At 43.0% G+C, this 23,889-nt stretch overlaps 1 protein-coding gene across 4 annotated transcripts; it reads right to left on the reverse strand.

The window, feature by feature from the left end:
• Positions 1-23,404, reverse strand: map6a (microtubule-associated protein 6a). Of its 4 annotated transcripts, none has more exons than XR_013911636.1 (5): positions 21,376-23,404; positions 6,122-6,335; positions 5,789-5,966; positions 2,436-2,546; positions 1-545 (listed from the first exon to the last, which is right to left on the reverse strand). XR_013911636.1 is itself a non-coding variant. In XM_026182018.2 (5 exons), exons 1-5 carry the CDS (start codon positions 22,089-22,091, stop codon positions 398-400), a joined length of 1,404 nt encoding a protein of 467 aa, XP_026037803.1. In that variant the 5' UTR covers positions 22,092-23,404; the 3' UTR covers positions 1-397. The 4 variants fall into 4 exon arrangements, 3 of the variants coding, with proteins under 3 accessions (XP_026037803.1, XP_080163089.1, XP_026037804.1); XM_026182018.2 differs by having other exon boundaries at positions 5,752-5,966; XM_080306963.1 differs by lacking the exon at positions 2,436-2,546.
• Positions 23,405-23,889: the final 485 nt, after the last annotated feature.

The following is a 23,889-nucleotide window of genomic DNA, read 5'->3' on the forward strand; positions in this document are numbered from 1 at the left end:
TGCAAGTTCTGCTGATTTATTTACACTAAAACCCATCAATATACAGTACAGTATTTTGTAGCTGTTGAGCACTTTATGGTGTGGTATTGATACTAATAGACTGACCTAAAACAAAATGCATGAAACCAAAATATTGATAATAATAATAATAATGTAGCACCTTTGCAATAATGCCGTGGGTCAAACAGCTGGAACCTCTGAAGCTGTTTCAAACATGCGTGTCTCAATTACGTGGAAATCCTCCTGGATAGCAATGTATTTTTATTTGTATTAATAGATTTTTTTGTTGTTTGGTGAGATTCACCTCTTTCTTTCTAGTCCAACTTAAATACTAGATATTTACAGTACAGAGCAGCAGTCTCTGCATAAAGATGTATCTGCCTCAGTCCTGGCAGAATTACTCAGTCTGGTTCATATCTAGGGCAAAGCGTACGACGCCGCCACCTCTCCGAGGTCCGGGTCTATCCAGCGGTGGTTGTGGTTCTCCTCCAGCAGCATCCTGGGAATGATGATTACTGGGTCGGAGAACCTCGTCTTTAGCATCTCTAGGAGGCAGCACATGGTTAAGATGGCAGAGAAGGAGACAGAAAGAGACACGTGATGAAGCATTTCTCTAGGGCCAAGCACAAGAAGGTAATGGGCTGAGCTGAGCACCCTGTGACCGCTCATTTCAGAGAATATCTGGGAAAGATTTAGCAACACCGCAGGCTTCCTTTCTTCTTTCTTTGCTTCCCACAATTTATTACATAAAAAACCAAAGGATAAATAAAAGTTGGGAAAGCTGCTTTGCATCAATACAGGTTACTTTTTACAATCAGTACAGGGTGGGCCATTTATATGGATACGGCGTAATAACATGGGAATGGTTGGTGATATTAAAGTCCTGTTTGTGGCACATTAGTATATGTGAGGGGGCAAACTCCTCAAGATGGGTGGTGACCATGGTGGCCATTTAGAAGTCGGCCATCTTGGATGCAACTTTTGTTTTTTCAATAGGAAGAGGGCCATGTGACACATCACACTTATTGGTAATGTCACAAGAAAAACAATGGTGTGCTTGATTTCAACGTAACTTTATTCTTTCATGAGTTATTTACAAGTTTCTGACCACTTATAAAATGTGTTCAATGTGCTGCCCATTGACTTTTGTCTTTGGTGTCATCTGAAGGCAACTGTCTATGGTGTGAAGATACGAGATGTGCAGCACCTGAAACTACGGATACTGGATGCCTGTGCTGGCATTTCTCCTGCGGTGTTGCTATCAGTGTGTGAAGAGTGGGAGAAGAGGGTTGCATTGACAATCCAACACAATGGGCAGCACATGGGACACATTTTATAAGTGGTCAGAAACTTGTAAATAACTCATGAAAGAATAAAGTTATGACCAAGCACACCATTGTTTTTCTTGTGACATTACCAATAAGTCTGATGTGTCACATGGCCCTCTTCCTATTGAAAAAACAAAAGTTGCATCCAAGATGGCCGACTTCTAAATGGCCACCATGGTCACCACCCATCTTGAGGAGTTTGCCCCCTCACATATACTAATGTGCCACAAACAGGACTTTAATATCACCAACCATTCCCATGTTATTACGCCGTATCCATATAAATGGCCCACCCTGCACTTTGACCCATTCGCTTAGTCGCAGCGCTATCACGATTTCCAGGATGCCAAGAGTACAATGAGGGTCTCGGGGTGTTCTTTGAAAGAAAGGCTACAAAATGCAGTAGACGATGGAAAAAATCCAAATCACAAATTAGATCATAAGCATGCACCTAGAGCTCCTGTCATAACTGATCAAAGCAGTGTCGCTTCCCTCATTCCATCCATACTTACCGCTCATCTCACACCCATGCTAACGCTCGTCACAGTCTAGTGCAAAGCCTGGGCCAAATTACTGAACACAAACTCAGATTGCAGGTCCAACAGAAAACAGTGGCAGCATGCTTTAAAGAAAGAAAAGTCCACATGAGATGGATTTGTTTCAGTTTTGCATGTGACTACAGTGCATGAGTGACCTGCCTCGCACATAACTGGGGTCATACCTGAGCCGCTAACTCAACTAGTCAGTCATGCAATTTAACCGTGGGGAGTGGGTGCATTCCGGCAGCTCGATCGGGACTAGTCGCTCACGACTGGACTAAAACCCAAGGCCTCCTTAAGAAAAGCCACCTTAAGGAACCTTAAATGTAGGATGTGACAGCAGGCAGGCAAACGTCCCCCTCTAACCCACCTCCCCCCTTACTCTAGTGTCCATATGGAAGAGAAATACAGAGGGGAGTAGACCAGAGATAATGTGGTGGTTCACCAGAAAAAAAACAAAAGTGTGCCACTGTAATAGAAAACAAAAGTAAATGACAACTCCATGAGCAAGTATGAATGACAATGAGTGGCAATTCTGTGTCTATGTCTTCTTGTTGCTCTTGATTACCTGGGATTGGGAAGTGCACAGCCCCACAGGTGTTGCTTTAGAGTCTGCACCCAGCCAATATCTCGGATTGGCTGGCAGAGTTGTATGTAGTGGTACTGTTTTAGCACAACCCTTCAAATGAACCAGAATGTCACTGGTTAGCACAGGACATATTGGACACAGCATCATCCAAAATGTGACATCCTCAAATAGCATGCCCGTGCCACCGGGCTAAAGTATGAGAGAGAACAATGTGAAATGCAACATCGCGCACACGTCTGTGGAATTTTATTTATTTTTTTGGCAAATTCACTAAAAGCTACGAAGCACATGACATCTTGTTCTGGAATAAGTGTCTGGACATCCTCCCTCATGCTTGTTGCTCCATAAATCGCACGAGTTCTAAGAATATATTGAGACACGATGCAAAAATAATATATTCTTCGGTTCTCACGTGACGGCAACATGCAGGAGCGGGGAACGATGTCAGAGCTCGTGCCAGAACACAGCGCAATCTTTGATAAGCATAGAAAGAAAGTTGTGAGAGAAAATTCTCTTCCATGTGGATTTAAAAAAAATCTCGATATATTTTTTCAGAAATGTTGTTTGTCACAAAGACAAAGACTTGGACAGGAAGAAACACTGACAGATACCTGCAACCGGTAATTTTTCATGGTTCTTCTTAACAAAAAGAAGCAAAGAAGACACTGCTTTTTCTGCTTTTTTGGTTTTTGTTTGCATTTATTTGTAATGTTTCATTAAATATGAGCAAGCAGATAGAAACACAAGCACATCACAACTTTTTTTTCTTTTTTTTGTCCAAGACATCACTTTCTTTACCATACTTTCTATCCTTATTTGCCTAAAAATCATAAAGATAGCACCGGGTGTGTGGTGTGCTAAGCACTGTTTACATTTTACTGCCCCTACAAGCCCCCCCACCCCACCCCACCCCCCACTCCACCCCCCCACCCCCACCCGTGTTACATGACAAACCCCCAACCAAAGGCTGCAAAATGTTAAATGAGTCAGGCCTTTATCCCTGATGGAGCGAGTGCTCAGCTTGTGTAGATGTGATGCAGCGGTGATGGTAAGAGTTGCTGCTGTCTCAGACACCACAGCAAACAGAGAAGGGACTGTCCATCGTTCAGAATGGAGAGAAAGATGCATGAAAACAGAGGTGTGTGTAGGGTGGAGCACAAAGATAACAAGACTGTCTTCTAATGCAAAACAATGTGTCTCTATGTACACTAGGATGAAGCAGCTGATACTTTACAGTAAGTGCAGAATTGGACTCAGCCAGCATGTATCCCTGCTATAAACTAGTAGTAAATATAAGTTATATACACACAACTTTTCACAGACAAACAGTGTGAAACTTTCCTCGTGTTCTCTTTTGTTCAGCATCTTGCTGAAGGTATCCGATTTTCTCTGCACTACCATGTTCACTTTGAAGACAAAGAGAATCAACATTTTAATAAATAAACTCAGTGATTGAAGTAAAACGCGGGATTCAGAAACAGAGAGCGATGAACGATGGGATCCAGCAGACACATCGCTGTGCCTCTAATATCAGGAAAAAAGTATTTATAAGCACAAAAAAAATCAGATTACGGGAACTTTAAAAAAATGCAGTGAGACGGTTGTTTTTTCTTTCAGATCTGTGCCTCAGCCATACAGAACGCTCCTTTAAGGTGCAGCATGAGATGTCTGCTGTCAGCCAGCTGCAGTTTATAGTCTGCAGAAAAGCAGATGCACAACATGCACCTTCACACTGGGGATTTATGCTCCAGCAGGAAATCTACACCATAACCTACGGCGTAACTGACGTGGACCTCCATAGTAATGGAACTACATGTTTTTCGCTGCAATTTTTTTACATTTATCAGTGAGAGATAAACAATCACAGTCTCATATAGCATCAGTATAAGGACTCACAAATGTCAGCAGACACATGGGGGGAGATTACAGAAACTACAGGCTACCTACTGGGGGTGAGGTAATTTGAAAAGAAGTGGAAAAACTTGGGGGACAAATATGTTTGGCCCCAAAAATAACAAATGAGAACAAAGAGCAGCCTTTTATTTTGCTTCTGCTTTCTGCCACCGCATGTAAAACACCAGGACACGACCACGTGGCACATGGTTAACACACAACGCAGCAGCACAAGCATAAATGAAGTCGGCCACTTATGTAGGTTACATCAGAGGCTCTACAAAGAAGTCTAAATCAGACAGCACAGGGACCAGACCTGTTAGTAAAGACAGTGTTGGGGTGATTACACTGAACTATGGTCAGTGAGACTGACAGCTCTCGGCACTTGGCGAGAACGATGAGAAGCACAACATCTCCCAGTTTCACTGAACTCATCTCTCTCTGATTCTGAGAACCGACGTCACTACTCCCCGTCTTTATGTCTTTATGTCTTTATGCCTGCATGACAATGTTATCTAGTTCAGGGGGAATACTCGAGTGCTCTGCAGACTGACTGGTGTTTAATGCACGATCAGTTTAGTGTGACCTAGATGGTTTGTTGGCTACGAACGGTGCGTTACGAAATGAAATGAGCCTCACGCGAGCGGAGAAAAATGCTCAAGTGTTTTTCTTTAGATGAATTATAAAAAGCCGTACAACAGAATTTAGTTCAGAAAGAGACACTGATTACGAATCACATTTGGCAAAGCTGATATTGCTCAACACAGACTCTGAGCACGTGAACAGAGAACAGCAGCAAAGATAACAGAGCAGGTATCAGACGCTCATCATGATAAACCAAGCGGGACATTTATCAAAGATTTCAGAGTTGCTGCTCATTTTTGTGCATGTCCAAAGTGCCAATCTGATTCATTTTTTCTCAAAAAAAAACCCACAAAGGAGGGAAGAAACAAATCCTTGATAAATTCAACAATGCAATCTGCTCGGCTGATCAAAGCCATCCGCCAGAATTGCTTGTCGCTGGGCCTGTGCATTCAGCGATTGGCTAGCCAGGCAGCCAGTAGCCATGGCAACCTGGAGATGGAGGCAAGCAGAGTGGGGGGGGTGAATAGGCTGAGAGAGGGGAGAGGATGCTCACGCCCACTCTGAAGCAATGAGGCATAGCGTGATACAGGAGGAGCAATGGCGTGGCATGATCACAGCGCAGCATCTTATTCTAATGTTACTGTAACAGTGTGGCCAGGAGGTAGTGACAGAGCACTGAGGAAGAGGATGAGAAAGAGGCTTGGGGAGGAAGGAGAGACAGATGAGAACCGATGTGAGAATCAATTTTGCAGCCTCTGTGTTCGTTTCTCCCCGAAAATAAGAAAGAAAAGGAGAAGTAGTGCTAAATGATTTTTACTCTTTTGCCTCAGCCAGTTTGTTGTTCATCTCTTTACTTTTCTCCTTGTCCCCCACCGAAGGCCGGTTCTCGGGCTGGTTCTCTGAGGTCGCCTTCTTGGAGCCCCTCAGCACAGTGCTCTGCTTATCTTTGGGTTTCTTCGCTGGCTTGCTCTGGCCTGCTGCTGTGGCTCCAGACTTTTTGGATTTAGAGCGAGGGAGACTATACCTGTCAACCTAAGGATGGTGGATAGTGGAAAAGAGAATCCTGAGCTGACATGCCTCAGTGGTGTGCAATGAGATGATCATGGTAAGGATTGCACATCAACATCACAGGTCTCATTTCTATCACGAGATTTATTTGAACTAAAGTTTGGCAGGTGTGCTCTCACCTGTTTGCCGGGGTCTATGTAAGGCTCACTGTACAAACTGCGTATCCTCCTCCTCTCCACGGCCTTGTTGTCAGCAGGCTGCAGCGGGAACTGGGCCTTGAAGGTCGCGCTGTAGCTGGTTTCCAAGCTCGTCTTTTCATCCGGTGGCAGGTACTGGGACTTGGCCCGTATCATCTTTACTGGCTTCACGTCTCTGTACGCTTTGAATTCAGTTCTGTGGAGAAAAACAGGAAATAAGCTGGTGCTCATTTTTACTAATCCTGCAAGATCTACAGTGTAAGATGGCACTGTTCAGTATTGGAAGTTGGATGATAAATATTGACCTGTGCATCTAAGCTGTGGAGTTCAAATGTGCTTTTAGAGGACAAGGTCAAAGCCCACATGCGGAGTATGAGCACACTGTTAACCAAATGAATCAAAGCACTCGACCACCTCCAACTTATTATCAGTAAATAGCAGAGACAGCACCTGCTGGACGTCCAAACTGTTGTTGGGGACATTAATAAGGTATGTTTGAGATCTCTACTCCCCAAATTTCCCCAACATGCTAACGTGTCCAACCAGGGAGGACAGGACACTGGACCATGTGTACAGTAACATCAAGCATGCCTATAAATACGCCTTCCCCTACCTGGGACAATCTGACCACCTCTCCCTGCTCCTCATCTCTGCCTACACCCCCCCCCCCCCTCAGGAAACAAACCCTTCAAGCACCCGGGTCATTAAAGATGATGGTCTCCTCCAGCTACAGGACTGTTTCATTAAGCGCTCTGTAGAGAGTGTGTCAACGACTAAAACCAACCTAAAACCCAGGATGATGAGTGAAGTACAGGCTCTGATCAGAACTCGTAACTTAGCCTTCAGGCTGAGAGACAGTTCGGCCAGAGCCAACCTGACGAAGGGCATCAAAGCGGCCAAGACGAGGATAGAGGGCTTCCTCACTGATAACAGCCCCCGCAAGGTGTGGAGAGACATCCAAGCCCTCACCAACTACAAAGGCCAGAGCCCCCACCCGTTTGCTTACAGGGTAAATCGGTCGACAGAGGATGCCGTTACCGTCAACCTTCACAGAGCGCTGAGCCATCTGGAGAACAGGAAGAGCTGAGTGATGATGTTCTTGGTGGACTATAGCTCACACCCCTTGCCACCTGCTCGAGGATCAAAGACTTCCAAACCAAGTCCCAAAGTCAAATGATCACTGCAGCATTATGAGAGTCGAAAAACTCTCTAAATCCTTTCATCTTTAATAAAATCATCAGTGTTGCTGCTTTACCAGGGGTCACAATTAAGTTTAACATCCAGGCATCCATGAAAACAGGATTTATTAAATTTAATGGAGTTAGAAGTTAGCAGGAAGTTAGCTCGCTAGCTTCCATCTAAATATATCTGACTGAGGGATTTCTGAAACAAATTCAAACGTACAGCTCTGCTATCACTTTCAACATAAATGAAGACAGAAAACTAAACAGCAGTGACGTTTGTAGGGTTACTGAAGTTGGGCTAGCTGCTATATAATGATGTGCTACGTGAGCGCTAGCTACACAGCTATCCTAGCATAACATAAACACAGTGAAGCTGGAGGATGAACGCTAACAATTTTCCACTGGATAAAAGTTAACGTGAGGGTTCCCGATGGTTAGAGACAAATGCAATCACATGGCAGGATGCTGTAAACGGACCAAACTTCAGTCAGGAGAACAACTGAGATAATCCATCTACAATACCAGGTTAGTCATTAATATACTGCTGCAGGGGCTGGGCTGGAGTTACATCACATTACATTACATTTTAGGGGCTTGTTGAGATTAAATAGAACAAGATACAAAACATTAATACATGTCAAAAACACAACAGCCTTACTAAACGCAGAGTAGTTTGGGCCCAGAAGCAGGATTCATCACGTCATCACTAAAGACCGGATTCTCTTGTATTCTATTCTATGTGCTTATTGTGCATCTTTATAATACAATGGCCATCGAAAGGTTCAGCCTTGAGTCAAAGTGAGCATTTGTGCCAAATTTAAAGAAATGAACTGAAGGTCCTGAGATATGTTGTCACAGGATGGCAAAAAATGTGTGAGATCAGAGTAATCCTGACCTTACACATGATCTCACCAAAATCATTTCATGATGAGTCCGAGCAGCTGTGTTTAACTAAAGCTGAAAGAAAAGTCCCATTTGTGTGGACCTTTGTGCCATTGTGGTGGTTGTTTAACGATCATCACTATTAGAATCTGCATAGTTTTGCTGTTACTAACTTTAGCAATGCTTGTGTAGAGAAAAACTGTAACGAGTGGTGCATTACTACTGAAGAGCAGAGAATGTCAGAGGTAGTGCAGGTGGGAGGAGGTCTGCACCACAATTTGATGGTGTGATATCCTGTAGTCCTCCTCACACAGCATTTCTGAAGAAGGTCAGCAGTATGGCATTCCATCAGTGCAGGCTGGCCTGCAGCATGTGCTCTGTATCACTGACATTTAAAATGTATGGCTAGCATGATCCAGTGTCTGGATATGAGCTGTGTATTAAAGGCATTTATTTTACATCACCTTGCACAGCTCCATCGCTCCTGTTTTAATCACACTGTATTTTTCTCTGCAGCGCGTTGTGTTCTTTTAACATTAGTAGTCCATGCATGCATGCACCAAGCTTGCTTTTACAAACGTTAGTGAAAGACTGAGTCATTCTAAAGAGCTCGTTGGATTTAGGGTCCACAGTCCACCATCAGCTGTATACTCAATATTACTGCAAAGTGAAGTGTTTAGGAACCACAGCAACTCAGACCATGTGAGGTTACAGCATGAGGTCGCAGAGTGCTGAGGTACATAATGCAGAAACGTCACAGACAGCGCCGAACCTGCTCTGGAAATAACCTCAGCATAAAAACTGTGCACCAGGAGCCTCGTGCCATTTGGTTTCCATGGCTGAGCAGCTCCTGTAGGCGCAATCTGTAGGCAGCCCAGTATTCTCGTCCACATAGTGTCTATTGTTTGAACACAGGTTTGCTCTTCAGCTACTTAAACATTTTTTAAAAGTATTTTGAAAAAGATTTCTAAACAAATATGATTTTAAAAGTTTTAGTAATCTGGATGAAAACATATGAAACTTGGATTTCACTATTTTTTGGCTTATGTTCTTAAGATTCAAGCTCGTCACGTGGTGTTTTGCAGCAAAATGCTGAAATCAGGTAGCTAATTACTAGGGGTGCAACGATACTCGTATCGATATTGAACCGTTCGATACAGTGCTTTCGGTTCGGTACGCATATGTATCGAACAATACAAAATTTGTAATTTATTTTATCAACTTTCCTTCTGACGATGCTGTCTGTGTTGAGCGCTCAGTGAATCTGCGTTCGACTACTCCGCCTAGGCTGCACTGCCGTGTTGTGGCGTTAACGTCATTTCAACGAGATTAACGCTGACAGCACTAGTGGGAACACGATGAATATGACTGCACATTTACGCCGACATCATCCTAGTGCAAAGACAAGTGGAAGCAGACAAAAACAACAAGCACGCATGCTACAAACTTTACCCGAGTCATTTAGACAGCCGTTAGCACATGATTCTCCTTATGGGGACCTGATATGTTTAATATTGTGGCGAGCTCAGACAAGGAGGAGACGGAGGTGTCGTTTGGTCTTGCTTCCCGTGAGCTAGCCAGGGAGCACAGCCGTTTATTGACATCTGCAGAAGAACACTGCCACTAGCTAACTGCTCAGCGCGGCAACTGCACAGCAACAACAACAACAACACACAGGGCGCCCTCTGACCCCGGAAGGACACACCGTCGCAGCGAGAGGGCGTCACCCGTCACTATGGCAACATAAACAAAACATAACTGTACAAACAGAACCCCGAACAGCCCTGACCCGCTACAATATGCTGCTGAGAATATAGCCCAGAAGAAGCGGATAGTATAGCTTTTATTTTGGAAAGAGCCATTTCTCTGTAATAAACTCTCTTTTCCAAAGATGAGTGATTCCTCAATCAGATACAGGGCTCGCAATATCGCTAGCCCGACGTCCCGGGGGTAGCGATTTTTCCAGTCGGGCTACCAAAATCTATCTCTGCCCTGCCTGTCGGGCTATTGTAGGAAGGAAAAATATATGTCAATGCTTTTGCATTCTTTCAGAAATGTAGCTGGGTAATTATGTCATTGGCATCGGTGAGCCACTGTCAATATGTGACATATTGAAATCGCGTTTGAATTTGCGCTTGTTTTTTGCTTTCACTTTGCAATCGCGCGAACTGTGTATAGAGAGCGACAGCACTGATCTGTGAGTGATGATAATTTGCGCACCAATTCCTCTGACATCGTCTTATTAATCGTTAGCTTACTATGCAAACATGACAAGTGAAATCTCCCGCAGCTTAAACATGTGAGAGGTTGATCGCGCAGAGAATCGCTGAGCTTATGTGAGTGCGTGTGTAAAAGCAGCAGGATATATATTTTAGTTCTGCTGAGCCAAATAAGACAGGTCAGGGTGAAGAAGTGACAGCCAAAGAAAAGCTTACCACAAAACGGAAAAGTTATGACAAATCAGACTATAAGGCAAAAAGAAAGTGCAGCTTTATGGTTTCATGGACAAAATAATTTCTGTGGCTGCAATATGACGAGCTAAATAACCAGGGCTGCACATAAGTGGTCCGCAGGTGCGCATTCGCTGTCAAAAAAACCCCAAAAAACGCGCACAAGATATGAAGTTGCAACGCGTGTTTGCATACATAAGATTTTCTGGAGGAGGACAGACATTTGTTTAAAACTCTTAAAGATGTCGAAGAAGTTCCTTTAAGCAATTACTTTGGTGTTCCTCCACCTCCAAACAAATGTCAGGAGTCCGAACCACAAAAGAAGCGCGTATTCTCGGAAAAGTGGTTGCAGGAGGTGAGCTGGCTTCAAACAAATGATGAACGCACAGAGATGTGGTGCGGAATGTGCCGTGAAAATCCCACTCTAGGACAAAAACACTGCTTTTTATATGGACGCAAACGCGCGTTGCAACTTCTTATCTGGTGCGTGTCTTTTATTTTGACGGCGAATGCGCACATGCGGACCACTTATGTGCACCCGTGTAAATAATATAATGTTCTGCCGGGTGTGTTGTTGGTTTTCTCTCGATTTCTGAGTCGACAAGCGCCTTTGTTACTGGGACCAGTCATTTTAAGAAAGGCCCCCATTAGAACCCATGAGAAATGCAAGAAACGCATTATTGCTCAGTCTGCAATATCTTTCCCAGAACAAACACCAATTGCAAATAACATACTAAAAATAAACCTGAAAAATCTGTTTAGAACAGCTACTATGTTGCAAAGAGTGAACTACCACTGGCACAATGTAGCAGTCTTTGCAAACTTCAAAAAGCAAAGGGCCTCGATCTTGGTTCCACTTGCCTCTTACCCGTGACTTCAGTGGAAATTTCAAATTCAGGATCTGACACAGACTGATTCATGTCCTACACAGTTCTTACAAGTTCATAGAAATTTCTGTTCAATTAGAACCAAATATTTGAGTTGATGATTGTAATTTTTATACAATGTTGTAATTTGTTTTTCAACAATTTTTTGATTAATGTTTTGTTTCCTTTACAATATTATACTTTAATGTATAATATTGTAAAGGAAACAAAACAGGAAACAAAACATTAATCAAAAAATTGCTCTCTTTTTTTATTCGGGCTACTTACATTTATTTTGGGCTACCAAAAACTGAAGAGTCCCTGCCCGAAGGGCTACCAGGGATTTTGAAATTTTGAGAGCCCTGAGATATATATATATTTTTTAAATTACTTTTGTTTCAGCAACATTAAATTTAAAAACTGTACTTTTGAGTTAAAATATATATTTATAATTTTAATAAATGACAAATTAAAAAGGCATGAACATTTTTTTGTATCGAAAAAATATCGAACCGTGACACCAAAGTATCGAACCGAACCGAACCGTGAATTTTGTGTATCGTTGCACCCCTACTAATTACAAAGCTCTTGTTTTTAGAGCAGCAAAATGAAACCATCATTAGTCGTCCTGTCATGGTCTGTGTGCAGGCAGGAAGGAAAGGACCCAAAAGCAGAGGTAAAACTTAAACTCAAAACAGCAGCTTTATTGCTGGACACTAGGAGAACTTAACTAAACTTGCGGCCACAAACATAAACTAGAGACGCTACCCACAAAGACAGGTATGAGGGAGACCACAACACTGGAAAAGAGAAACACAGGGCTTAAATACACTGAGGGATAACGAGGGGAATGAGACACAGAAGGAGAGCACAGCTGGGAGTAATTAGGCAGGACGAGACAAGGGAAGCAAAACTAGAAACACTGACACGAGACACGGACCTTCAAAGTAAAACAGGAAACATAAAGAGACACAGACATGACAACATGAACTTCACAACCTGAAATCACAGACAAGAAACACATGAGACGTAAGTGAAACATAACTAGATTAAACTTGAGGCAACTAAACAATGAGCCGAGAACTTAACACCATCTTCAAAATACAACAAAAGAGATCAAAAACCAAATGAACGTGCTGGGTCACAGACCGAGCCCCAGGCACGTCCTCCACGTCACAACCAAAATTACTTAAAGCACAAATAAGAAACATCACCTGCAAATTAGTTTCACAGATAAATAAATTATACTCCAGACAGAAACAGTGTTTCTGTTAAACACTGTAAAACTGTCCCGTCACACTGTGACACTTGGCAGAATATCATTAAAGACAAGTGACAGTCTACAAATTATTTAACATATTTTTAATTAAAACTAATTTTCAACTTCTCTTCTCCATGAGTTTATCATAATCTCCTGTTAATCTAAGCTTAAACTAGCTGTCAGACACTAACATGTAGTCTATTAAACAAAACCAAAGTGAAATGTCACACTGTGAAATATGAAAGTAAGCTATACTGTACAAAGGCTGGTGACAGTGACATGGCTGCTGAATACAAATATCCTTTCTTCACATGGTGCAGAGAGGAGGTGGAAGCCACACACAGAGCCATTACATAACCACCAACGTCCACTCAGTGCTCGACGGGGCCCAAGGAGCCACGATGCAAAGACAGGTTATACAACAATGTCCAAGGCCAAGGATATAAAGCACCCGCATGACCTCACAGGCCGTGCGCGTATGTGACAGAAAGATGGAGAAAGAGACAGATTGTGAGTGCAGACAGGGTTCACAGTGTGAAACACCGGCCTGCACCGTAGCATCGCTGCTACTAGTCAGCATATGACTGGGTAACAATAAAGCCTGTGTCTCCAAGGTCGATGTGTACTTGGTACAAAAAAACAGACAATGTTCAAAACACTTTCCTGTCATATCATGAAGCTAAACTCTGTATTTATAAACAAACCAAAACAAAAATATTTTTACAAAAAACATGAAAACATAGCAATGTGATGTTCATATGCGCTCAGCGCCTCTGGACATAGTTATTGGTCTGCATTTTACTGAGCAACAATACCTGATATATGGCAGAATGGCTCTGTTTTAGCACCCCTCATATAAATCTTTTAATAGTGGAGAGCATATCTATGTACAGAGCAGGTGTTAATGACAGTAAATATGACTCTGATTAAATCAGGGGGAAGTTGAGGTGAAGCAGGTGTGCAGCACATGTGGCGAGGCTAAAGCAGCTTATATACAATGCTCTATGTGAGCTTTACTGAATGGATCTAAGTGAGGGCGACTCAGCAGATTCAGTTCAATTTTATTTATATAGCACCAAATCACAACAACAGTCGCCTCAAGGCGCTTTATATTGTAAGGTAGACCAGCGGTCCCCAACCCCCGGGCCTCGGTCCGGTACCGGTCCGTGAGTCGTTTGGTACCAGGTCGTGAGAGTTGAGGCTCAGGTGTGAAATGTCTGGTTTTCAGGGTTTTTATCGGTTTTCAGCGTTATTTTGTTATCGTTTTTATCAATAACTCGGTTTTCCTGGGTCTTTTCACGTGTGTTATGAATAAATCTTCTTTTTTTCGGTACCGGTACTAGTTTTATTTTGTTGTATTTATCCGCGACACCTTAAAGGCCGGTCCGTGAAAATATTGTCGGGCATAAACCGGTCCGTGGCGCAAAAAAGGTTGGAGACCGCTGAGGTAGACCCTACAATAATACCAACACTCCCGAGGTGTAATATTTTACGTTAGGTGACACATCGTCAACATGTTACGCTTGTTTTTCCTATTTAAAAAAAGCCATTAGGGCATTCATGTGACTGTAATAAAATAATCTTTGCAAAATAGTTTTTAGCACTAACCCCTTACTCCAACAGATAACTTAAATTTACAGGTGAAATCGTGAGGAAAAAAATGTAGCCACTCGATTCTCATCTTCAGACATCAGTGGATTAAAAAGTCAACTCGTATCTCATAGAAATTGTGATTTTATTAACTAACGTCAAAGCTAGTCTGCACCTGACGATAAAAGATCCAAATTTAAACACCCCCTTCTGGTGAAAGCGAGTTCAGTTATTGGTGACTAAAGGTTGTGCACTGCTGTACGTAGGCTGGACCGCCTAGAATCACAAGTACACGAAGAAAAGAAGAGCTGTGCATTTATTTTGTGATGTTCATGGCGAGACTCCTGTGAGAAGAAGGGGAAATGTGGTGAGGAAACTCCTGCAAGGCCGACATGATGCCTTCAAGTGGTTTTTGATATCCAAACAACACTTTCAAAATCAAAAAAAGGCAGCTGGAACCACAGGAGAACCTGCAGCTTCTGCTCGGAAAGTGGTTTAAATAATAAATACAGGTATAATTTATTAAAGGGCTTTTTGTGGTTCTTTGTGGCTGAACACAGCTCTTGGTTGGTAGTTCATTACCACACCGACTGCAGACGGCCCATGCACCTACAGAGAGTTCCTGTATCCTGGTGGAGGCAAGTTTGTGGTACGTCTGTGGTTACTGTTGCTTGTGCTGTTGTTGGTGCGTCAGCAGCCCTGGAGAAGAGCTGAAGTGAAACGGAGAGTTAAAAACAACAACAAGTGTCCACCACAGTCACTGTCTGTGCTTTTCATGCTGTATTTCTGATTCACGATGTTTCTTCATGCTTTTTCTGTTCCTGGTGAACTCCAGAACGGAAGAAGGGTCACTCCTCTACTTGTTATGGCCAACTTGTCAAGCAATCAGCTTTTCAAGTGCACACAGCCAAGCTACACGCTGTGAGGGTGTTGGAGGAATGCATGGAAGCATGCATGCACAGGTTGCCTCTCTGTAGACAAATATCCAAGCATACAGAGACAACAGAAGTAAAGCTGCTCTGGAGGGCTCACTCTGCTGACCCGCCGTGACTGAGAGGATGTGCGGAGAAAGCCCTCGTCACAACGGCCAAACGCTGGCACCGACCGTGGTGGAACCGCGCCAGGGTACAGTACTGCTGAGCTTCATGCAAATCTGCCCGTATGTGGAGAGCACAATTCCGACCTCTCCCAGCGGGAGAGTCATCAGAAAATGCTTTCAAACAAACGGCTGCAAATTTCTGCACCGTGGAATCAAACAGTGCTCAGCTATATTAAAAAAGCATGATGAGGTGTTACTTGCAGGCCAGAGAGAACAGGACACAGGCCAAGGCCAAGAATAATGGTTTATATGTACAAAGACTGAAGGTTTGGATGGAGGAGTAGAATGAGGTGAGCAGGGGGAAGATGAGGGTTTGGATCTTCTATTGAAATCTGAAATCCTGAGGATGCTGTTTCACTGCTTCCTCTGAAAATGGGAGAAGAACTGCTCTATGCATCTGTCCACTCAAATCACAATGAATCCTAACATGCCCAGAGGTTATTACAGTTGAGTAATTAATTACTAAATTAGTAGAAAATAAATCTCCAGCAACCCATGTGTTAACCTTTAACTTCCCTGTATTGATGCAGCATGTTGTGGACCTTTGCTCCACCTTGTTCTGTAAGCTGTAAGTACATTTGCCCACTGAGACTGCTAAGCCTAATTTATGTGCAGTTGTCACTGATGGACATCCTGACTCCTGATTTTACAGCAGCACTGGCCATACATCAAGACCTGGCTGCTTTCTGCCAGAGTAATCCAGGGAAATTGACCTTCCCACGCACCACAGCTCCACTTCCTCACCGTGTTTCTTGGTGTGTCAGTGAGTGCAACGGCGGCTGTAAGTTAACGCATCCTACGTCCTCTGGGACCAGTTGGCTCCCTCTCAATCTTACAGCCGTAGCTTCTCAGGGGTCCAGTTGAAACTGTACATCGCAATCATCAATCACACAGGCGCAGTTTTAAATCTTCACAAAGTGATGCACTAAACTAATGTTGCAAGTTTTTGGCTAAAGGCTGGTTTCAGTTTTTAATGTAATCAGTGTTTGGTTCAGGGTTAGGGCTAACTGCAATGCTAACTTACATAATTCATTCATACTCAGAATCAAATCTGGGGATATTTCCTTGTACATTCGCTGTAATCAGATATGAAAAAATCAGATTAGAGTGGTTATATAAGACACCCAGCTTTAGTGGGCAGCACTCTGAACTGACAGTTTAGGATTACATTTGGGCAACAATACTTGGAAATCTGTCACCGCTAAAGAATGCAGCAGTTCAGAAGAAAATCAGTTGCATTTTGGTTGTTCTGTGGACGTGACATGAGAGATAAACTGTCTTTAAGTCTGAACATTACTGTCTTAGAAAACAAGGTTTTTATTTGCCCAGGTGAGAAACAGGAGAGAGGACATGCAAAAGAAGGGCACTGCGTTAATAAATGCGTTGAATGACAGTAACGTGGCGTAAATTCAAATTAAAAATGTACTTCCTCAGTCGTCTTCTCATCTTTTCTGAACTCGATGAACCTGCTCTACCTGCCTCACTCTCAGCGATGAAACCGCATCGGCGTTCATCTTCTCGACAGCTCTGCCTGATCTGCTCTTTGGATGTCTTTTGTTAGTCGACACAGTTGCACAATGCAACAAACAATGCTGTCAGCATGAAGAGCAGGCTTTGTCTTTTACAGTTTTTGCAAACACTAACCACACAATAACAAAGAGTCTGACAGCAGCCACTGCCTGAAACTCGAGACTTATTTTCATGCATAAAATGACATTTTACACATAATGCGACGAGTTGGCGTTGAAATGACGGTGGGATGGGCTTTGGTTGAAAATGCTGCACCAAGTCGGGGCAAGAAAAGGAAAAACTGTTTCCAATGAAAAGAACTGCAGAAGCCTTGAGCATTTTCCCAGGTGCACTGCAGAAAGAGCGTCTTTGTGTTCGGCACGCTGTCTGGTAAAAATAAAGGTTCAAAGAAATGGCAAGTGCCCACATCAGAAAAGAGCTGAGGGCTTCGTGTTTCACTGGCCCGCGGTGATAGGGAGGGCTGACTTTACACATGATTAGCCAAAGTGACGATTGCAGATGTTAACTGATGTTAGTGTCTTCTAATAAAACAAGAATACTAAAAGAGTAACAGATGATTCTTTGTATTGCTTATCCTGTATCTAAGGCTCGTGCTAACTTTATATTCTCTAACTCTGTTGTATTGACTTGTCCAATTGAGGTTTAGTACAAAACAACACCAGCATGTTTTGATGGCTTAATTGTCTGTTTGGTCAGACTTGAGAGCAAATAATTATGGAAAGCAGCTAAAACATTTCATCCTACTGATGCTGTTTTTTTGCTAAGGCTCACTTCTCTGAATTTCTACTACTGAAATGAAGAGTGTAAGGTGACATTAGCGATGAAGTCAGCTGATTGAAATAAACACTAACGCAGATCCAGCATTACAGTGGATTTATACTTCTGTGTTAAATCCACGCTGTAGGTACGCGTAACTCCAAATCCTTCTGAAACCCTACGCTGTAATCTGACATGCACCTCCCCATAAATGTAACACAACCAGCACAGTTATAAATGCTGACATCAGCCACTTGTGTAGGCTCCAATGAAGACTCCACATGGAGTCACCACAGAAACATAATTCAGGTATTAGTGCTTGATTTTACCTTTCATATCTGTCCACCAGGGTCTGATTGGGATGGTGAGTACAACATCACCATGACAACTATAAGAGGGATGTCAAACTCCTTTAACCTTATGAGCCACATACCGTCTGCTTTGTGTGAAACTCCTTTTCTATTAGTGTAAAGAAGTTTAACTACCGTATTTTCTGCACTATAAGGCGCACTTAAAATCCTTTAATTTTCTCAAAAATCATCAGTGCGCCTTATGTATGAATTCTGGTTGTGTTTACTGACCTCGAACCGATTTTATGTGCTACACGGCGCTCAAAAATCTGTCAAAAATGTTTTATTCCGACTTTGGTAAGCTAGGAAGCCGCGCCGCTTGATGGATTGTTGGAGCATTACGGCTGCTGTAGTCAGGAGCCTCTCGGAGGAATCTGGGTCCTAAACTCCGTCTGTTTCAGGTCCCAAAGTCAAACGAACACTGCAGCATCACTGAGAGTTAAAAAATGTCTAAATTCTTTCATCTTTAATAAAATGATCAGCGTTGCTGCTTTAGCAGGTGTAACAATTAAGTTTAACATCCAGGCATCCATGAAAACAGAATTTATTACATTTAACAGAGTTAGAAGTTAGCAGGAAGTTAGCTCGCTAGCTTCCACCTAAACATGATATAGCATGTTCTGAATGAGAGATTTCTGAACAAATTCAAACGTACAGCTCTGCTATCACTTCCAACATAAATGAAGACAGGAAACTAAACAGCAGTGACTTTTGTAGGGTTACTGAAGTTGGGCTAGCTGGTATATAATGATGTGCAACATGATTGCTAGCTACACAGCTATGTTAGCATAAACACAGTGAAGCTGGAGGATGAACGCTAATGCTTATAATCTGGTGCGCCTTATGGTCCGAAAAATACAGTACACATGTTTTCCCTGAGATATCTTAGCATTAGAAAACGAAGTACAATTCCAGCAGTATGTCTCAGTTTTTCTGCACAACACAGAAATGCTATTCTAGTAAATGAAAGAAATCTGTTACTACGACTCCCTGGGCTTAAACTGTGAAAATGAATAAATATGTAAAATTACAGGAGAAGTTCTGACAAGTCATTATAAAACAGGAAGTTTTTGCTAATTCACAGAAAACGTCCTTTGTTTTGGACCCACTGTAAAAAAATAAATAAATTTCCATAATAATGACAGGAAGACTTAACAGAAGAACGAGGCTCAAGTGGTCAGGGGTGAGAGGAGGAAGAAGCCTGAGGATTCATCCTCTGGGATATCAGCAAGTTAACAAAATCATTTGGGAAAGCTTGAAAGATGTAATGGATACCATGTTGTTCTCACACATGTAATACGAGCACAACTCAGTAATTCAGTTCTTGATTTAAAGTCACATATTTAACTCTGGAGGAAGTATTTTTGCAAGAGACAGGAAACAGCTTTGTGATGTATTCAGCCAAGCAATTTTTTTAAATAACATAAAAGAAGATGGAGCTCTTCACTATGCATTTTAGGAGTTTTTATGAACTGGATACCCACCATGGCATTAAATTTTGAAAGTTAAACAGTCTGTTACTCTGTCAAGTAAATGCAAAGGACAATTCCAAGTGTAGCTACATATCTGTCTGACATCATATAAGAACAGAGATGTCCATAGTGAATTTTGAAGGTTAAAATTCAGTTTTACATTCAGGAAAACTGTAGTTATAAAGCAGTTATAAAGGATTGTATTTGTTCAGCCACATTGCCATGTGTTAAAGGCCTGCTTAAAAACATATCAAGAACTTGAAAACATAATTTGAAGCAAATTTCTTTCAGTGTTTTTGTGCAAACACTGTGTGTGTGTGTGTGTGTGTGTGTGTGTGTGTGTGTGTGTGTGTGTGTGTGTGTGTGTGTGTGTGTGTGTGCATACAATCTGTGGCATTAACCCACAGCTGACCTGCTTTGAGTCTCTACTGGCAGAGGAAGACAGCGAGCCGACTGGGCTTCTGCTTGTCACAGTGCAGCCATTTCATGCCGTGCGGGGGAAAAGCCCTGGTCTGTACCCTGCTGATGCTTAACAACACAGGCACGCCAGCAAGGCACCAAACAGCTGTAAGGCTCCCTCAGTGATCACACACAGCACCACTCACCTCTGCCAGCAGAGTCTCACTTCAGCCAGGCTCCCTCTAAAAGCCCAAACCTGCATCCCGTGACAGCTCTGAGCCAAGACTCCCGATTTAGGAGTATACTGTGAGAGGTGTTTAAGATAACACGAAGAACAGAATGTTGAATATTCTACAAAATCGGCGTATAGCACAGCAGTATCCTCCATAGGACTTGAGTATAACATATATAGAGTATCAGCTGAGGCATGTGTACAGTGGCTTAGACGTGCATGACTTGATGTTCATCTACCCACCAGTCGCCATCATCACCATCCCTCAGGAACATTGCATAGCAGTACAGAGATTAGACTCATAGAACTAAACACAACAGCGCTCGACAACAATTGCACCTTGACCTTTCCACTCAGCTTAATTACCTTCAGTGGAGAAAATACAAGTTGACCGCTGTGTAATGCATTTGCATGCTTTGACTGAATTACACTGTGAAACAACTTCTCTGTTAGTCACCCCCAATTAAGCTCTGTGTTCTGATGATTATCACACCTGCAATGCAACCTCAACAAAGCTTCTCATAGAGACCCATTCAGGAGGGTTTCCTCTGTGGAAAGGCCTCCTGCTCATTTCCCTTTGATTTCAGGTTTGTATCCAGCTGTGCAGCTAATAATGGACTATATAAAAATAATACATTAGATTCTTTATTCTCTTTGTTTGTTTTGTTTGTGGTGGTGTAAAGGATGGAAAGGTTCCCTCACCTTTGACCCAGAACTGGGTAAATATTGAGGCTCAGTTAAATTTTTTTTTGCAAGTCTGCATTTTAAAAGACAAAAATATGAATGCTTGAGGAAAATGGGACAACTCTTGGCTAAAAAATAATGATTAGTAAGGATGCACAATTAGATCAGCTTTTAAATTGTAACTAATTTCACTTTGTGAACATTATTATACCCATAACAACATCTGAACCCCTTCCTTAACAGATATTCTTGCAGTTAGCAGTGTGATCACAACTGTCTTTCTGAATTGACTTTATGACAATGATATTTCTTTAATGTCAGCTTTGACCCCTTTGACCCTTCACAGGGCTCTGAGGCCTTCAGCACCCTCTCTCTCTCTCTCTCTCTCTCTCACACACACACACACACACACACACACACACACACACACACACACACACACACACACACACACACAGTGACAGGCACTGTATTAACTTACTTGTAGGAGCTGCCGCCTGAAATCTCCTCTTTGATCTGTTTGTTCACGGCGTCCGCCGCCCTCCCTCTGCCCTCTCCATCCCCCTTCAGGACCACTTTCTTCTCCCCCTCCTTCTTGCTGACGCGCTTTTTCCTCTCCTGGCCCTGGAGCAGGTCCTTCTCCTGGACCTTGTCGGCTATAGCGCTTTTTTCAACGCCGCTGTCCGCCTCCGCCACCACCACGTGCTTTTTTGGGTACTTGGACCTAGCCGGTGTGCGATCTTCTCCCGCGGAGGCGCTCGGAGGCGGTTTGGGTATCCAGGGGTGATCGTACCTCTTCGGGATGGGCCAGGGCTTGAAGTCCTTCTGGTACTGGGTCTCACTGTTGAACGGTGTTTCCGGTTCGTGGTACTGGTTCTTGGGCTTACAGCTCGGTTCGGGACGCACTTTCCAGTGCTTAAAGTCCTCGCGCATCACAGAGCTGCACACGCGCTCCTCGGAGACGCACCTTCGCGGCGCGCGTGCAGTCGGAACGGCGCGGCTTTCTGCGCGAGACGGCTGCGTTTCTATAGCAACTCGGGCCTGGGGAGGATGTAGCTGCGGCTGCAGCTGGATGTGCTGCATCTCGGAGACGTCCGTGTATTTGGAGAAGACCAAAGGCACCGCAATGTCAGCCTTGTCCAGCTGGTTCCAGAAGCGGGCCATGCAGCACGCCCTGCTGATGCAGGGCCACGCCATGGTGAGCCGAGCTCACAGCTCCGCTACAGCACGGTATCCCGCGGCTCGGACAGGGGGGAGACGTTAGTCCACTCTGTGCTGTCAGTGAACCAAGATGTCCGAGCTTCACGGAGGGATGCGATGCTGTCTTTGGCGTTAAATTTGCTTCGTGTGGAAACCCATCGCGCTTTCAGGGAACACAGCTGCAGAACTGAACGACTTTGTTTTGAGGTTTTTCTTTTTCTAACAGACGTCCTCTCCGCGTCTCTGTGTCCTCTGTGTCCGTGCGTCCTGCTACATCACTCCACGGCAGGGCTCTGCAAGCAAACACGGCCCCGCCTGCCCGCTCAGCATCCCAGAGACACTAGCCGAGGATGCACTTAGACGTCACGTTAGAGACAATCTAAAGAGGACTTCCGGTGTAACCTGCATTGTAAAAGCTCTTCCACCGTTTCGAAGCAGCGCAAATTGCAATACACCTCAAAGAAAAATAAACATATTAGAGGGATTTACCTTGTGTGTCGACAGGCTCCTATTAATAAACAGAATATCTGAGGGGAGCTACAAACACTGAAACACCGGCTCCCATTGAGACTATTGTGAGTTTCCTGTTAGTGCCGGGCTGATAAACATGCTGAGCTTGACGAACGGTTTGTTTTTACGCACCTGACCTACAGGAGGGTCATCCATCTTTTTATTTTTATTATTTTAGATATCATTTCATTTTCAAATAAATGCTTTGGTTCATTGCATATTTTCAATATTATTTACATGAATGTCAGTAAATATTAAGTCAGGTAATGCTGCAGTTCTATGCATGATTATAAAAGTATAAAAAAACAGACAGTATTGAAGGGAATTTTAAATAAAGGAAGGTTTTTATTGATTCTTTCTCATATTCTTTAAAATAAAGCCATCACAGCACTCATTAAATAGGCCAGTGATTCATGCAAAGTCTCCTCTGTGACAGAGCATATCGTCATTTGCAGATTGTGCCAACAACAGCAGAATACATGAATAATGCCGACTCCTTACATGCCCCGAGGGCCTGTCTCAAACCGGACTTTAGTTTAAGACATCAGAAAAACACATTGTTTGAACGGAAGCCTTATACAGTTCAGCTGTTAAGCTTTACAGACATGACCATTGATTTTTAATTCCTATTGTATTTGCTATTATTGTTTGTTAGTGGGTGCAAGTGAAAACTGATTGAGTAAGAGAGATCAAAGTGTTAATGAGGTAATTAGGGTAGATAATAAATAATTTATGAGGATGTAATCAAATAGAAGAAAGAAGAAAGCCAATAAAACCCACTGATCCAGCAAATGTCAGCCTAACTCATTAGAAAAAAGATAATGTGCATAGATTACAGTCCTATCAGTGCGTTGCTTTGTGACACAATGCATAATCTGAATCATCTATATGCTCCATCCACACCTTTGATGATCCCTTTGTTAATTTCGGTGTGTGTTTAGCTCACTTAGCTTAGCTACTGTTGTCCAGACTAGGTGTCTATTTACCTTACCTTTTGGAAATAGTTTTTAAGCTTTTATGCAGCGCTGACCCCATAGACCCCATGTGACAAGAAATGTATAATTTTTTCTAACAAAAAGATGGAGCCTTTACAAATATAAACACTTATATGCATACAGCATGGCCATGCTAGCCAGTGATTGCCTTCAATGCTCTGCAGGAAGTCCACAGCTTTGTGGCTTGTTGTTCTTTGCTGGGGATCTCTGTGTAGTGCATTACTTGCTTGTTCAAAAGTCAGATTGCATAGATATGGACTGGCAAATCAAAGTCTTTGCTAAGCTTTTGA

Source organism: Astatotilapia calliptera, chromosome 10 (assembly GCF_964374335.1).
Source record: "Astatotilapia calliptera chromosome 10, fAstCal68.1, whole genome shotgun sequence".
In the NCBI taxonomy this organism is placed as follows: Eukaryota; Metazoa; Chordata; class Actinopteri; order Cichliformes; family Cichlidae; genus Astatotilapia; species Astatotilapia calliptera.

What these genes read in the sequence shown, in the direction of transcription:
- map6a (XM_026182018.2), bottom strand. Translation starts at nt 22,091, where the DNA reads ATGGCGTGGCCCTGCATCAGCAGGGCGTGCTGCATGGCCCGCTTCTGG. An exon ending in TCAGGCGGCAGCTCCTACAA is followed by an intron (nt 6,336 to 21,375) that starts GTAAGTTAATAC and finishes TTTTCTCCACAG; the next exon opens with AACTGAATTCAAAGCGTACA. An exon ending in TGTGCACTTCCCAATCCCAG is followed by an intron (nt 546 to 2,435) that starts GTAATCAAGAGC and finishes GCTGCCTCCTAG; the next exon opens with AGATGCTAAAGACGAGGTTC.